The sequence below is a fragment of the Linepithema humile genome, chromosome 4 (assembly GCF_040581485.1).
Source record: "Linepithema humile isolate Giens D197 chromosome 4, Lhum_UNIL_v1.0, whole genome shotgun sequence".
NCBI classification, from domain to species: Eukaryota; Metazoa; Arthropoda; class Insecta; order Hymenoptera; family Formicidae; genus Linepithema; species Linepithema humile.
Window position 1 is genome coordinate 7,908,665 of NC_090131.1, and position 17,005 is coordinate 7,925,669.

Genomic DNA, 17,005 nt, shown 5'->3' on the forward strand with positions numbered 1-17,005 from the left:
ATGCAATCACAATAAGCACGAGCACGATGCAGGCCGCGAGTCCTGATCCGCTATTGTGAGTCCTGCGCTCGTCACTTTTTTGATTTATGTATTTTCTTATTTATGTATTTTCGATTGTGCGTATATATATATTAGTTATTGTACGCGAGTGTTAACGGTATTAATCGTTATTCTATTTATATTGTGTTTGCATCCTTATATTATTTTACCTTCGGTCCTGATAATTAATATTCAAGTAGGCATTATACGCGGTCGCGTCGGTAAAGCCTTGCATTATAATAATAGTGCGGCCATAGACGTTTGTGCCGGTTTCTTTTGGTCGCTGTCTATCTATATAGTTAGGCCTTAAGCAGAATGTCTTATAAGACTCCAAGCATAAGACAGTACTTCAAGACACGTAACGCACAATACTGTCTCATGTCTGGAGTTTTACAAGACAGCAATTCTGCTTAGGGCCTTATTGCAAGAATAAAAATGTGGGCACACGTTTTTCTCACCAAAACAAAAACGCACTTACAAGTACAAATCAAAGACATTTTAAAATTTGACCTCGACCGTTTTGACGATAGTGAAGAAGCAAAAAGAAAAGTGTTCTACATCATTCACAATAGGCAAAAGACACCGTGTCAGGTGACAAAAATTGCAGGTTTGTATACATTTTTTGATCTTGTTGTTTCGTAGTATTAAGAGGATGCTGGAGTGCCTGACGAACTCCGACGCAAAAGCGCCATCATTTCGATGGAACTAAAAATGAGAGTGATATTATCGGCATAAGTCATAATCTAAGTATGAATGTATTGTGTATGCGTATGTGTGATGCGTGTATATATTCGCATATTATTGTATAGCGCCTCTCTGATATTATCCTGGAACTAATCTTCTGTTATTTTTTCATCTGTTATACCGATATTGGACGCACACGTATGTATAAATAGTCGGACAAGAATCAAGAGACACGGTAGTGTCTCGCGCCAAGTTCACGCGCAGCGCAAGACCGACCGTGTATCTTTACGCGAGCACATGAGCTGATAGGAGTCGAGATTTTCATATCTCAATAATGCGTGGACCGATCGAATTTATAATAGGCTCAATCAATAGAGCACATGCGATTTACATAATAAAAGTATCTTTACTTTTTTTGTACATGCTTTCTAAAAAAATATATTAATTGCCAAAGTTTGCCAAAGTCGAAATATGCCGAAATCTATGTAAGCTTGGTCGTCGTCGTCTGTTCGTCATCCTTCTCTAATATATAAGTTTTTCCTTTGTCAACTAGAAGCATCAAAATGCGACATGGTTGTCCTTTTCTACATCCCGTGAAATGTCAATTCCCGCATAAGAGCGTCTTTTTTCTTTCCTTTCTTTTTCTAAAAGATGTCTGTCCTTTTCCAACATGGCGGCGCTCAGACCTGTCAGCTCGCAGCTTTGATGATACTAATCACATTGATATAATTAATATCGGTCGTAAAATGTATATGTAACGTGTTGTGGAGACGAATAGAGATAGTGTATATCAAAATAATAGTATTCTTTATAAAAAAAATTTTTCTCGTCTTGAAGTGCAGAAGTGTAGCAACACACATGCTGACAACACTCTTAAAGGGAACGTTCACAAGTGTCCCCTCCCGATTTGATTCTCCTTGAAATATGTTGTAAAACATACAATTTGAGAAGACACGTATTTTTTTATAGCGGCCCTAACTCAAATTTAAAGGGTAAAACACCCTTTTGAAAAAAACGAGTTTTTTCTTTGTGTGTAACTATCGCCAAAACCGTAGGAGATATAAAAAAATGTTTCAAGTAGAAGTTGTATGGCTTGTAATGGGCTTTATAACTGTGTAGTTGGATTTTCAAAAATGTAATTTTTTTTAATTTACTCTTACCTCTTGGTATTATTTTTTCGAATTTCAAAATTTTTGTAATGACAAAAGTTGTAGCATTTTTTACGCTGAATTCAACCATATATGATTTTATTATGTTCCGAAATCGCATCTTTTAAAAATAAGTCATCAGTATCATATTATATGCGTCGCGCTGCATGACGCATTGTTTATACCGCACTTGTGTTGCGCAATAGTCGTTAAATAAATATAAAAATGACATGTTATCATATATTTAAGGAAGAAAAGTTAACTAAAATTGTTGCTAAAGCATCCCTTCCACATTACACTCTTATAGATAATCGCTGCATTTCGTATGCGACGCGTTGTTATATACAAGTTAGCTATCAGCGCATATTACACTTTGAAGTTTTGCTTGCAGTGACCACGGGAAAATAATTTATGAAACGAAAACAGTGAATGAATCAATCTATTCAACATATATCCACCCTGACTCTACTCTCTTGGCCCGACTTGACTGACAATGAATAAAATTCTGTACATACTCCTTTTCAATAATTTTAATATACTGCGATATATTCTACATACTATTACATTCTATTAAATTATTACGATTTTTTTAAACTATGGTATATAAAATCTTGAAATATAAAATGTATATTATAAGTATAATTATAATATATTGATACAATAAATAAGCTTTTATATATATATAAGCTTATTTATATATATTATAATTATACTTATAATATACATTTTATATACCATAGTTTAAAAAAATCGTAGTAATTTAGTGGAATGTAATAGCATGTAGAATCACAGTATATTAAAATTATTGAAAAAGAGTAAACTGTACAGAATTTTATATTTTATTTCATTCTCAGTCAAGTCGGGCCAAGAAGGTAGAGTCAGGGTAGATATATGTTGAATAGATTGATTCATTCACTGTTTTCGTTTCATAAATTATTTTCCCGTGGTCACTGCAAGCAAAACTTCAAAGTGTAATATGCGCTGATAGCTAACTTGCATATAACAACGCGCTGCGCACGAAATGCAGCGATTATCTATAAGAGTGTAATGTGAAAGAGATGCTTTAGCAACAATTTTAGTTAACTTTTCTTTCTCAAATATATAATAACATGTCATTTTTATATTTGTTTTGCGACTATGCACAACACAAGTGCGGTATAAACGGTCATGCAGCGCGACGCATATAATGTGATACTGATGACTCATTTTTAAAAGATGTGATTTCGAAACATAATAAAATCATATATGGTTGAATTCAGCGTAAAAAATGCTACAACTTTTGTCATTACAAAAATTTTGAAATTCGAAAAAATAATAACAAGGGGTGGAGGTAAATTAAAAAAAATTTCATTTTTTGAAAATTTAACTACACAGTTATAAAGTCCATTACAAGCCATACAACTTCTATTTGAAATATTTTTTTATCTCCTACGGTTTTGGCGATAGTTACACACAAAGAAAAAAATCGTTTTTTTTTCAAAGGAGTGTTTGATCCCTTAAATTTGAGTTAGGGCCGCTATAAAAAAATACGTGTCTTCTCAAATTGTATGTTTTACAACATATTTCAAGGAAAATCAAATCGGGGGAGGGGACACTTGTGAACGTTCCCTTGTTAGTATTCTGTAGTTAGTGGACAGAAAGTGTACTTTGTGCACATTGGTGGAATCGGCAGGTAATGTTTATAGAGAAGAAATGTCTAACACTTGGATTGAAGCTGACGATACGCTAATTAAAAAAAGACAATGGCCTAGAGGTGCTAAAGATGTTTTTGTCATTCTTACAGAAATTTGATCAAAAGTAATCTGTTTTTATATATGAAAAAACGCAATAACTTAGAAATACAGATGGTTTTTTATACCGTTTTTATGATCACTAATAATTTTCTTATAAAACATGTTGTAAAATATAAAAAAAAATTATTAGGTTTGTATAAATTAAGATTTCTATAATCAAAAAGAGGATCGTCGTATTGAAAATATGACGGGAGTGATGGTGGGATATTATTACCATTATTTTTACTAAAAAAAAAGAATCATATTTATTAAAATTATTTTTACTAAAAAAAAGAAATGATATCTCACAGAAAAACCTTTTTTTTTTAAAAAGGTAAAAAAAGAGCGCCAAGTACACGCCTTGTTATATTAAAAAAAAGTTTTCCTCATAAAAAAACCTTTCCAAAAAATTGTTTTTTTTTTAAAAAGTTTTCCTCATAAAAAACCTTTTCAAAGAACTGTACTTTCAAAAATATATTATATTAAAAAAAAGTTTTTTTCACAAAAAACCTTTCCAAAAAAAGTTGTATATATCATAAAAAACTTTTCAAAAAGATTGTATTTCCAAAAATATATTATAAAAAAATCTTTTTAAAAAAATTATATATATTTATTATAAAAAATCTTTCCAAAAAAATTGTACTTTTAAAAAAAGTTGTATATATTAAATAAAAATTTGCTACATATTCTGTCTATAAAAGAGGTGATATCAGAAAATGACGCCAAGTTTAAATAAAGAACCTTTCAAAAAAAGTTGCATGTATATCTAATTATTTATTTAAAAATGATATTTATGTTTATATCTAGTTAATTCTTCTTAAGTATACTTTTTAAAATAATTGCATCTGTATCTAGTTATTTTTTTTATATCTGTATCTAGTTAAATAAAAAAATTTTTTTAGTTTAATCAAAATAAAAAAATATTACAAAATTTCGCAAAAAACTTGGCGCTGCTATAAAATAGCCTTAAAATATTATTATACATCTTAAAATATTATAGAGCAATGAAGGCTATTAAAATATTATTATACATCTTAAAATATTATAGAGCAATGAAGGCTATTTTATAGCAGCGCCAAGTTTTTTGCGAAATTTTGTAATATTTTTTTATTTTGATTAAACTAAAAAAATTTTTTTATTTAACTAGATACAGATATAAAAAAAATAACTAGATACAGATGCAATTATTTTAAAAAGTATACTTAAGAAGAATTAACTAGATATAAACATAAATATCATTTTTAAATAAATAATTAGATATACATGCAACTTTTTTTGAAAGGTTCTTTATTTAAACTTGGCGTCATTTTCTGATATCACCTCTTTTATAGACAGAATATGTAGCAAATTTTTATTTAATATATACAACTTTTTTTAAAAGTACAATTTTTTTGGAAAGATTTTTTATAATAAATATATATAATTTTTTTAAAAAGATTTTTTTATAATATATTTTTGGAAATACAATCTTTTTGAAAAGTTTTTTATGATATATACAACTTTTTTTGGAAAGGTTTTTTGTGAGAAAAACTTTTTTTTAATATAATATATTTTTGAAAGTACAGTTCTTTGAAAAGGTTTTTTATGAGGAAAACTTTTAAAAAAAAAAACAATTTTTTGGAAAGGTTTTTTTATGAGGTATTTTTTACATTAGACTTTTCAGCCCAATTTTAATGGTTCCATAACATTCTATTCTGCAGTCCGCAATTCGGGCTGCTCTTATTCAGCGTCTTAAAACTGTTAAACTTTTATGAAAAACGAAAATAAATAGCTCTATACAATATGTTATCCTAAGAGCAGAATAGAAATTAATGAATAGAAACAAATTTTGTTATTAATTCTTTTTTTTCCAAATAAAGTCAAGCAGCCCGAATTCCGTTTTTGTGTACACTTTACTTCTGCAAAAGGATTTACAATTCTATGCAACCAATAAAAAGATATTTTTGTTCGAAAAAATATAATGCCCGGCCGGTAACTCCAGCATCCCCTTAACAACGGAAATTCTAAGGATAAATAATTTATTATTTCATCAGAATCGAAAGAGGAATTATTACAAGGGAAACGAGTGCGTATACCGAAGTTGAATTATTCCGATGCAGAGACCAGTAATAATAATTCCAGTGACAAAGAAAAAGAACTGTCAAATCAGAAAAAAAGCCGAGAAGTAAGTAAAATTTACAATTAAAAAAAAATGGAGTCATAACAATTTTTAAGACATAAAATTTCTTATTTTGTAAAAAAAATATATAAATAACGAAAAACACTTTGGCTGATTAGTCCGGTATACTCGATTTCAAAATATAAATGCATATTATCAAGTGTCTGCCTCGTGATTGATAAATGCATATAATTGCATATTAATAGTAGCACTTCAATACCAATAAGTAGATTTTGCTTCAAAAGATTGAAATGACAAATAATAAAAAATAATTTTAAATTGATCATTTCCGGAAAATCACTGTAATATTACATTTGGAATTTTTGATATTATATAAAAATTACAAAACTTGTTAGAAAGAGCAATCTTGTAGGAAAAAATTATTTAAAAAAAATCGATTTTTGTGACAAAATGGTTTTTCTTCTTCACTTCTTAGTATCTTTAATATAAAACTTCTGTCTTATGACATTATTATTTTATTTTTTATGTCAAATTAAAATAACTTTAATTCATTCAAAAATTCTATATTTTAGGCAAAAGAAAAGAGTTCGTCACAAATAAATCAAAATATTTTAATGGCTTATTTAAAAAGTATGGAAAAATACAGAAAAAATAATGAGGTAACATTTAGAATTGTTTACAATTTATGTAATAATTTGTTATGCTATAAAAACGTCATTTTACTATTATTATGTCTATCAGTCTTACAAATTATTATATTTATCAGTCTTAGTATTATTTTTTTCTTTATTAGCTTATATTTATATTTTCTTATGTAGGAAAGTAAAATGCAGCACAGTATTGAACGAAATATCCATCGTGAGAATAGCCAAAAAAAACTATATTCTAAAGATCTGGTAGAATGCAGAGAAGAACTGGAACACTGCCAAGAAAAGCTGCATTTATGTCAACTGCAACTTGAGGAAACGGCAGAAAAAGAGAAGCAATGGTCAGTAAAATACGCGAAACTAAAAGAAAGTAAGGTTTTTCCCTTGACGGAAGCCACAGGGCAGCAAATCGTGGATCTCCTCCTACAATTAAAGTTGGCAAAAGGTAAAATGGATAAGTTTTAAACTTATTTAAAGATAATAATTATTTCTAATATGTCTATATTACTAACTCGTTTTGAAATTGGACAGAAATTGCGATTTTAAAACATCGTGTTTTTTTAAGTCATTTAATTTTTTTACATAAAATATATGCAAAATAGTAAGAACATTATTTTTGTTTGTCAATAAACTCATTAACCAAATTTTGAATTGTTTAATAAGTTCAACAAATAAATTTTTATTCTGTTTGGTAATAATTAAAATATAATATATTCGATTCTATTTATCCGATATATCCGATTCTGTTTTATACAGTGATGAAAAACATCATTTATCATTTTAAAATTAAAAGTATATAATTTAATAAACTATTTTGTATTTAAACATAATTAATTGCTATAATTGTTATAAACAATCAAATTAAAATTCATTCATCAGTATTGAAAATCCTACCCGAAAATTTTTTAAACATAACTTTATTACATTCTACATTTAATTAAACAAAAAATTTTTTTAGAGTGGATATTATATTTTGCTATTTTTTCTTGAATTTAAATTCAAGCGCGGTCCAACTTAAATTTTATAAAATAGTTTAATACATTGTATACTTTTTGCTATTAAATGAGTTTTTTACCACTGTGTACTACAAATAGAACTAGATATAATATTTTATAATTAAACAGAGTATACATATTCGTTCCAATTAAATTAAATAATTCATAAATCGATAAATCAATCTGTTTTGGCACACAAAGAAATACGTCCTTACTTTCTTCCGCATATTTCGTATAAAAAAATGTCAAATGACTTACAAAATACAGCTTTTTTGGTCTGATTTTAAAAAGAATCAGCCACGATGTTTTATATAATAATAAAATTATATAATGTATCCATATTTTTTTCTAGGACGAACATTGCCACATCAACACCATGTGGCAAATAGTGATATATCTATCATGGACAACAATAATGAAGATGACAACTTCATAATTCCGAAAGAAGTGTATAATGAAATTATGCGGGAAAAAGATAATGGAAAAGTTTTAAATACCTTGTCATACGCAGCCTGGGGCATAGAAATCCTGGCAAATAGAGTCGTACGTTCAGCAGTAAACACACCGTACAAAGAACTGACTCCGCAGAAGAAAGCGGCTGTAGTAAATATGTACGAGCGATGGTTAAGAGAAACGCGTAAACTTCCCGAACACATAATCAATGAAGAAGTGGAAAGGAGGAAAATAAACGAAAGATTTAATAAAGCTATAACAGGAGCCCGCAAAAAACTACGTCAGATAACCGATAAAAAAACGATGACCGAAGAAGCATCAGCATTAAAAGAAAAATTTGAAAAGAATTTGCGTAATAATTCATCGGACATCAGTGATAAGGAATAAGTATTTTATATTATTATTTTTGTTTTTAGGTTTTATTTATAGATGATGTTTGTCATGAAAAGCCAAGACAAGGCATTTTCTTTATTTTATTGTTGCAATAAAAACCAAAGAACATAAAGTTGATTGGAACGAACAGTGATAAGTTCGAATGAGTAGAGTTTTTAGGTTTTGTTTTGTACAAGACGTTATAGACGTAATTTATTTGTTGATGTTTATCAGTTTTTACGTTCCAAATGGATTATTATATAAGTAATTATTTTACCTAGAATCTTTATCTACGCAATCAGTATCAGAAAAATAATGTATCTTTATGTTATTAAAAATTAAAAGCAAAATATTTGCGCACATACAAAATAAAATGTTGTGGTGCAAAGACATCTGTAATTTCTTTTCAAATTAAATAATATATATAAAAATATGTGTTCTATTTCTATATATCTATTATATATATAAATTTACAGCTAGTAGACAATTTTATTTGTTTCGTAGACTTCTGAGGACTTCTGAAGAAATAATAACTACGAATTTCTACAAAAACTTCACAATGGTTTAATTATAATTTATATAATTTTTTTAGGGTGATCTATACTACATATATTCAAAAACGACTGAAGAAAATATTAGCACATATATAATAGAAGAATAATCGTCTATTGTTTTCTCAAGTTTTTTTTGTGAATAATATAATAAATATCAATAGGATATAATTGTAAAAATTTTCTATGGTGATATGGATATATATAATAGCATTCGAAGAAAATCTGAAAAAATAATAGACACGATAAATTTTATATTATATATAATATATTTATGAGTTTCTTATAAGCCGTCTCTTCGATGTATGTAGTATAGTCAGAGAGAAGACTGAGAGTGGACATGCCCGCATTTTTCGTGTTTCTGTGGGCTAGCGCCTCTATGTGCACAAAACGTGCACATTGAACTACGTAGCCAATGTCCACGAATCCCGTAGGTAATGTCCACAATCTTTTGGGTCTCTTCCGTGCTATGTCCACGACTTTTTGGTTCCGATATGTGCTATATCTACAAAGTGTCGGTAATGCATACTTGTAAAACATGATTATGTATATCAATCAGATTTGAAATATAAATACACACGTATTGTAAATACATGTATTGTAGCATTTATTTTTGCATTTACAGTTTATTTAGCAAAAGATCAGTTATTTTCAATAACCTGTGTAATTTGAAAATGTACATTTAAATTATTTTAATAAATTACTTCTATAATTTTGTGTGTGTGTGTGTGTGTGTGTGTGTGTGTGCGTGCGTGCGTGCGTGTGTGTAAATAAAGTATTGCATTTTTGTCAATATTTAAAAAGATGATAAACTCTTATAAATATTTCATACAATAATGACCAATAACTTATTTTGAATAGTAAAAGCCAGGGTTGGGCGTTTACACGTAAACTATAATAGATGCAAAAATACTCGCATATTAAACACGAATGCAAGCTAAACAGTAAAAACAATCTTTTCATCTATAATTTAAGAAGACTATAGTTATGAACCGTCGCAAGAAAGTGTGCAAATTGTAATCTTGAATTTTAGAGTACAATTTACGAAAAATTACGACATAATGTAAAATAAACAAAGATATACATTTTTAATTAACAATCTAACACATAAAGGAAAGGCTCAAATGATAGCTATCACATAATATAATAGAAGGGCATTGAGAGCCGTCGCGGGATGTTAGTGCGAAATTTTAATTTTTCTTAAAGAAATTAATTTATTAGTCTACGTGAGACAGTTAACTTTGTACACCGATCTCTGGTTCGAGATACTTAAAGTGTATGAAAATTTTAGTACATTGTTCTCACATATGGAGAATCAGTACATACTTAATCAATAGACCATGTTATTTTATAATCGGGATATGATGCTATTATTTTTCCATCGCAATACAAATATTTATGTTTTCTTAACAAACTTGCCAATCTTTTTACCAAATGTGGAAAATCAAATGATGCGTAATATTTTTTTTATTATGTATAAAATATGTCTTATCTGAGTGCACACCAAGTTGAGCATAAGCGCTTTGATAAGATGGACCTTGATCGCACGTTATAAGTCGTACATCAGCACCCGTTTTGCTCAATATATCTAAGCATTCTTTCATTAAAATCACTATTTCTTCCGCTTTCATACACTTTCCTGGGAGAAAATATGCTAGCGGTTGACGCCATGGATGAAGCGCATTTATACTATCCACACAAAATACAAATACGCATTTTGTCCTTTCACTTTTCCTTCCTAAAGGTCCAAGATCAACGAGTCCTTCTATTTGATCCAGACTAAATGAGTATTCTTCATATGATTTTATATACATTTCATCCCATTTTAAAGCACAAACTCTTTGTTCTACAGGCAACTTTGAAATTTTTTCCTGCAATTTGCGGAATATAACATCACAAAATCCTGGCATTATATTAAATTCTTCGTGCCATCTTCTAATAGTTCGTTCTGCAGAAAAATTGCAACCTGCCTTTCGTAAACGACGCAATGCAGATGCCGAATAATAAAAAAGCTATTTCAAAAGAGTTTTTTTTTTTCTCTGTATATGCCGCATGTGGAGTATAGAGTTGTTAATTAATCATTGCTTTTGCAACGGGATGCAGATTTTGTTCATTAATTAAATTTTGTATTTTTTTTTATTTTTTTTATTTTTTTTTTCTTAGGTACTTGGCGACGTTGTAAACGCAATTTTAAACGCTTTATAGTCTGCCGCAAACGAATATTTTCACGTTTAAAATTTTTAATTATCTTTTCTGGATTATATTTTTTTTCACAATTTTGTCATTAACAGATCACACTTATCAATGTTTCCATATCTTACAGGTTCTAAATGCATCCATTCTGTAATATCTTCCTCTTTTAATGATTTGTCAAAATTTAATTTTGCTGGAAGATAAGTTTGTTTGAATCGATCTAATAATTGCTTATTTATTTTATCATTATGATCGATATTAAATGATGTTCCTGCAATTGCGTTATTATATGTATTTCCTACTTCTTCCATTTCTTTTATTTGGTTTTGTTCTTTTTTTGCTCTTTGCATCTCTCCTATTTCCATAGCTGCCTCAGATTTTTCTTCTAAATTTATCAAATTATTAAATCGAATTGGCACAGCATCGCGTTTTAATGTTTTCTTGCCTTCTCCCTTAAATGAGTTAGCATTAAATGATCTGCACACAGACCAGCACGACGAAATGAATTGACAGTCCATTTTTCTAATTTAATATTTCCTAAAATAAAGTAATGAAAAACGATTGACAAATAGTAAATATTTTGAAAGTACTTTCAAAACATAATTATTTTATTTTCAAATAATAAATGAGATAATAATTGAGGGCGCGGATCACAGAACTCACTCTGCGCTCAAATCGTGTAAAAGTATTGTCTAAACGTCTCAGAGCATGAAAATTTTGAAAAATTAATTTTTTTTTAATATAGACTTGTAGAGAACGACGAGACGGAACTTTTTTCTTTTTGCAGTTTTTTTGTTTGGTGCTTATTTTTAATAATAAAAATAAAAAACTGAAAAATTTTTATCCCCAAATTCAATAAGATTTTAAGATATAAATCGTCGTAATTTGACCAAATTTTATTGAAATTGTTTGAAATTTGATATACGCATGCAGTATAGTCTAGCGATGCCTACAAAACAATAAAAAAGCTGAAATCGCCTATTGTTTAATAATAATTAATTGCAAATTGAGGCCAATCGGTAACCATGTTTTTTTTAGTTTCGCCGACAAAAAGTATCGAGAGAACTTGAAATTTGGAACAACTTCCAGTGATACATTTGTTCCTCACCACTGAAGGAAGATTTCTGGAAATTTTCAGATCGATTCATTGAAAATTTGCGGAAATATGTATTTTATAAGAAAACATGCGACGCCAGCAATGATAGCTTTGTGAGCGCTGAGCACCATCAGGCAGCGTACTCGTCGTTCGGTTTTCCAAGACTCGATTTTATAATAATTTTTTACAACTTTAACTATTGTTATTTGTTAAATTATTATCGTCCTAAAAACCGCGTCTCTGGAGTGTATGTGAAATATTTCGAAATAATAATAATAAAAGTATTTAATTAAGAAACCGTATAAATAATAGTTCATTATTTCGATATTTCGTGGGAAGTGAGCGATTGTTCAAATGTATAACCATTAAAAAATCATTATAAAATCGAGTCCTGGAAATCCGAACGGCGAGTACGCTGTTTGATGGTGCTCAGCGCTCACAAAGCTATCATTGCCGGTGTCACATGTTTTCTTATAAAATGCATATTTCCGCAAATTTTCAATAAATCAATCTGAAAATTTCCAGAAATCTTCCTTCAGTAGTGAGGAACAAATGTATCACTGGAAGTTGTTCCAAATTTCAAGTTCCCTCGATACTTTTTGTCGGCGAAACTAAAAAAACATGGTTACCGATTGGCCTCAATTTGCAATTAATTATTATTAAACAATAGGCGATTTTCAGTTTCTTTATTGTTTTGTAGGCATCACTAGACTATACTGCATGCGTATACCAAACAATTTCAATAAAATTTGGCCAAATTACGACGATTTATATCTTAAAATCTTATTGAATTTGGGGATAAAAATTTTTCAGTTTTTTATTTTTATTATTAAAAATAAGCATCAAACAAAAAAACTGCAAATAGAAAAAAGTTCCGTCTCGTCGATCTCTACAAGCCTATATTTAAAAAAATTAATGTTGCGACTTTCAAAATTTTCATGCTCTAAGACATTTGGACAATACTTTTACAGGATTTCAAGCGCTGGGCGAATTCTTTGATCCGGGCCGTCAATTCTATCTATCTGTTACGCTCGGTCGACCCGCTGAACTTATTTTTAGCCGAGCGCGCGTCACACAAGTACAGCGTTTCGTGTGTGCGTGAGATGTGCTTGGGCTCGAAATCCCGCTGATCTTATCCGCACGCGCTTATATTGTACTTTATTTAACTATTTTTTAATTTTTTTTTATAAACTTCTTATATCAAAAAGTTTAATTTTTTGTGAAATCTTTACATATTCAGCAAGCACTAAAATACATATTGATGCGCGAAAGATGCCGAGATCATCTTTCTATTGCGCAATATATAATTACCAGGAAAATATCAGAATAACAAAAGTCTTAATTTATTTTATCCATAAATTCGTAATACGTTCTTTAGCCTATTAAAAATCAAATATCAAATAACTTTGCTCCACAAGATATCAAAACTCGAATTAAGAGTATCATTTTTAAATCATTTTGTAAACAAATTTAAGATTGCTACTTTTACTTATACATTCGACAGCAAACTTAAAGTATCACTCATTCTGCTCTCTAAAAATAGGCAAATTTCGAATGAGTGTAACTTTGTCAAAAATGATCATAATGAAATATTCCATATTCAAATTTTAAATTTGAAATCTTTACTTTTCAGATTGGTACTTTATTAAACAAGTTACTGATTTTTTACGAAACTATACGGATACAAATAAAGAATGCAAAATGCGTTAAATTTCAAAATTTTTGTATGAACTTTGCAAAGTTTCATGACATAAATTAAAAATCGCACACAAATGCGGTTTATAGCTTTTGAAAGTGTTAATATTGAAGCAAAAATGATTTTTTTTACTTTAACATTGAATAATTTGTTGAAAAAATTGCACAACGTTCAAACAAATAAATTAAAGATAAAGATTTACGCTTTCAAATAATGTAAACCGTATTTGTATGCGATTTATAAATCACGCATTGGAACTTCTCAAAGTAAAAAAGTTTAAAATTTGACGCATCTCTATTTATATTTGATGTAGCTTTGTGAAAAATCAGTAAGTCATTTACTAAAATACTGATCTCAAAAGTAAAGCTTTCAAGTTGTAAAATGCTTCTCAAAACATTTTATTATGCCTACTTTTGACGAAGTTATAAATTCTCTTAAAATTTAGAGGGCAGAACGGGTGATGCTTTAATTTTGCTGTTAAATGTGTATACATCAACACATTATCATTGGATATATTTATATCATTTAAAGAAACATTTCTTATTTTTATAAACACGATTTCAAAAATATGCAAAAGTATGCTTTTAAAAAATAACTTATAAACAAAACTTACCACTGTTGCGTATCCATAATTTTTGTCTTGCATCTTGCTTTGATGGAAATCTAAATAAATGTGAACCTGTAGTATATCGTCCGTTACGACAGTTTTTATAAGCACATTTATCATAAATTGTTTCCATTGTCCACTGATTATTTATTATACTTTATTTAATAAATGTTAAATATGTTTCATAAACTTTTTAAATATAAAACTAAAAAACTATATAAATTAAAGGATAAAGTTCCGATTAGCGGAACCCTCCGATTTTTTTGAAACTACACTATTTTTTGTATTTTTGCACGTTGATTACGAATATGATAATGAAAATCGCCGACAAGGTCATTTTCAAGGTCAAAACATTAAAAAACTGAAAAAATATCACTTTTTTAACATTATTTCAATAAATATTGACGTAACAAACAAATGTTTCAAATAAAAGTTGTAGTTCTTGTAAAAGTACATTATTTATGTTCTATGCATTTTTTGTGTAAAACTGATAATTTTAGAGAAAATTGACGTTAAAGATTAAAAACTTTGGTAAACAGGTAGGCCTTAGCTTGCATGCGCATGCCGTTCAAGAATGTAGCGGCGTGTGTGCGTATACAATTTATGTATATTTATTAAATCTTTGCCTTGCTAAAAATCTAATGAGTCTACAATATACCTACTAAAAATACTAGATACTGAAAAGATTAGCAAGACCCCAACGCAAGGTGTGTGCGCGCAGAAAGTTTATATGAATTAAATCTTCGTCTTACTAAAAGTATGAGTCTACAATATACTAAATATTATTAGATACTGAAAAGATTAGCAAAACCCCTACGCAAGGTGAAGAGCATATTGTGTTTGAAAGTTATTTTAAACTTTTATAATAGTGACTAGCCATGTAATAGGCGGGGGGAGGGGCTCTGCCCCTTTAGCGCCTTCTGCCTTCTGCCCCCTCGGGGGGACTTCTCTCCCCCTAACCCTCTTTTTTTCGTCCCCCCGAACCCCCCCTACCTGTTTACCAAAGTTTTTAATCTTTAACGTCAATTTTCTCGAAATTTATCAGTTTTACACAAAAAATGCATAGGACATAAATGATGTATTTTTACAAAAACTACAACTTTTATTTGAAACATTTTTTTGTTACATCAATATTTCTCGAAATAATCTAAAAAAAGATATTTTTTCACTTTTTCTGACCTTGTTTTGACCTTGAAAATGACCTAGTCGGCAATTTTCATTATCATATTCGTAATCAGCGCGCCAAACTACATAAAATAGTGAAGTTAAAAAAAAATCGGAGGGTTCCGCTAATCGGAACTCCACCCAAATTAAATAACAATTAAACAGAAATAAAAGAAAATATAAAAACGATATTTTATAAAACGATAATATTGCAAAATGAGAAATGTGAAACGAAGCTGCACGGTAACACACAGACTTTCCGTTGCACACTGACTATGAGCGTAGCGTATTTATCTCAATTTTTACCGAGATGCTTGCTGTTTACTTGTTTTGCCAGGACAGTGCTCGGAATTTGTTGAACATTTCAGCCGATTTCCGCGGTATACCCCTTTTTTTGTTTCCATACCGCGCTTGCTGCAGCCGCTAGGGTCAACGCCGCCGAGCGTTAGGAGCGGCACTATTTAATTATGAGTGGATTCTTCTCCCTATTTATTAAAATTTTAAAAAATTTATTAAAATTTATTAAAAATAAATTTATTATTAAATTTATTAAGTGAAAATATTTCAATAGATTTCCACGTCACCCATGAGGTACTAATGTTGCCGCGTTTTTTTAAAAGTGGTTTTTCCAGTAGGTCCGCTCCACTGAAAATAAAAATGCGTCAGCATTAGTACCTCATGGATGATGTGGAAATCTATTGAAATATTTTCACTTAATAAATTTAATAATAAATTTATTTTTAATAAATTTTAATAAATTTTTTAAAATTTTAATAAATAAGGAGAAGAATTCACTCAAAATTAAATAGTTTCGCTCTTAACGCTCGGCGACGTTGATCCTAGCGGCTGCAGCGAGCGCGGTGTGGAGAAAAAAGAAGGCGTATATCGCGGAAATCGGCAGAAATGTTCAACAAATTCCGAGAACTGTGCTAGAAGATTGTTTTATAAAACTATAATCTCTTTCAGGACTGTCGATGATATATATATACTGTAAGTCACAAAATTATTCGCTCAGTCGAGAATGCAACAAAGATGAATGAAATAATGAGACAACAAAGGACTTTTTGAAATTTTTTAATTTGGAAATACATAATTTACAGTTCAATATAACAGAATTGTAAAAAAATTTGGAACATTGTGGTTTATAATTACAGAAAAACAGGTTATAACAATTCTTTACACGTTTCCACGTCACAAAATTATTCGCTTATTTTGTAGAAATTATTATTTTAATAAAATTTATACTTAGTGGGATACCCTTTTTGTTTTATAGCTTCGGCAAGTCTTTCTGGCATCAATCCTATTATTTTTTTCAAATAATCGCTGTCTATTTTTTGCCATTCCTTTTGTAATCTATTTTGCAACTCAGTTTTGCTTGTAATAGAATGTTTGCGAATTTTTTCCGTAGTACTCTTCGAACTGTTTCGTGGGAAACTTCTTTTTCAGAGAAATTTTGAAGAAGTGAGTTT

General features: G+C 29.3%; 1 protein-coding gene across 3 annotated transcripts; it reads left to right on the forward strand.

Annotated features, from left to right (window-relative positions):
- The first annotated feature begins 17 nt into the window (after window positions 1–17).
- LOC136999642 (uncharacterized) lies at window positions 18–9,374 on the forward strand. 3 transcript variants are annotated; one of them, XM_067354072.1, is made up of 6 exons: window positions 18–116; window positions 454–646; window positions 5,677–5,807; window positions 6,335–6,421; window positions 6,581–6,854; window positions 7,757–9,374. In XM_067354072.1, the coding sequence occupies exons 1-6, from the start codon at window positions 87–89 to the stop codon at window positions 8,242–8,244; spliced, it is 1,203 nt and encodes a 400-aa protein (XP_067210173.1). In that variant the 5' UTR covers window positions 18–86; the 3' UTR covers window positions 8,245–9,374. The 3 variants fall into 3 exon arrangements, with proteins under 3 accessions (XP_067210173.1, XP_067210175.1, XP_067210174.1); XM_067354074.1 differs by lacking the exon at window positions 6,335–6,421; XM_067354073.1 differs by lacking the exon at window positions 18–116 and having other exon boundaries at window positions 475–646.
- The last annotated feature ends 7,631 nt before the right edge of the window (window positions 9,375–17,005 follow it).

What these genes read in the sequence shown, in the direction of transcription:
- LOC136999642 (XM_067354072.1), top strand. Translation starts at nt 87, where the DNA reads ATGTATTTTCTTATTTATGTATTTTCGATT. An exon ending in AATACAGAAAAAATAATGAG is followed by an intron (nt 6,422 to 6,580) that starts GTAACATTTAGA and finishes TTTCTTATGTAG; the next exon opens with GAAAGTAAAATGCAGCACAG. An exon ending in ACAATTAAAGTTGGCAAAAG is followed by an intron (nt 6,855 to 7,756) that starts GTAAAATGGATA and finishes ATTTTTTTCTAG; the next exon opens with GACGAACATTGCCACATCAA.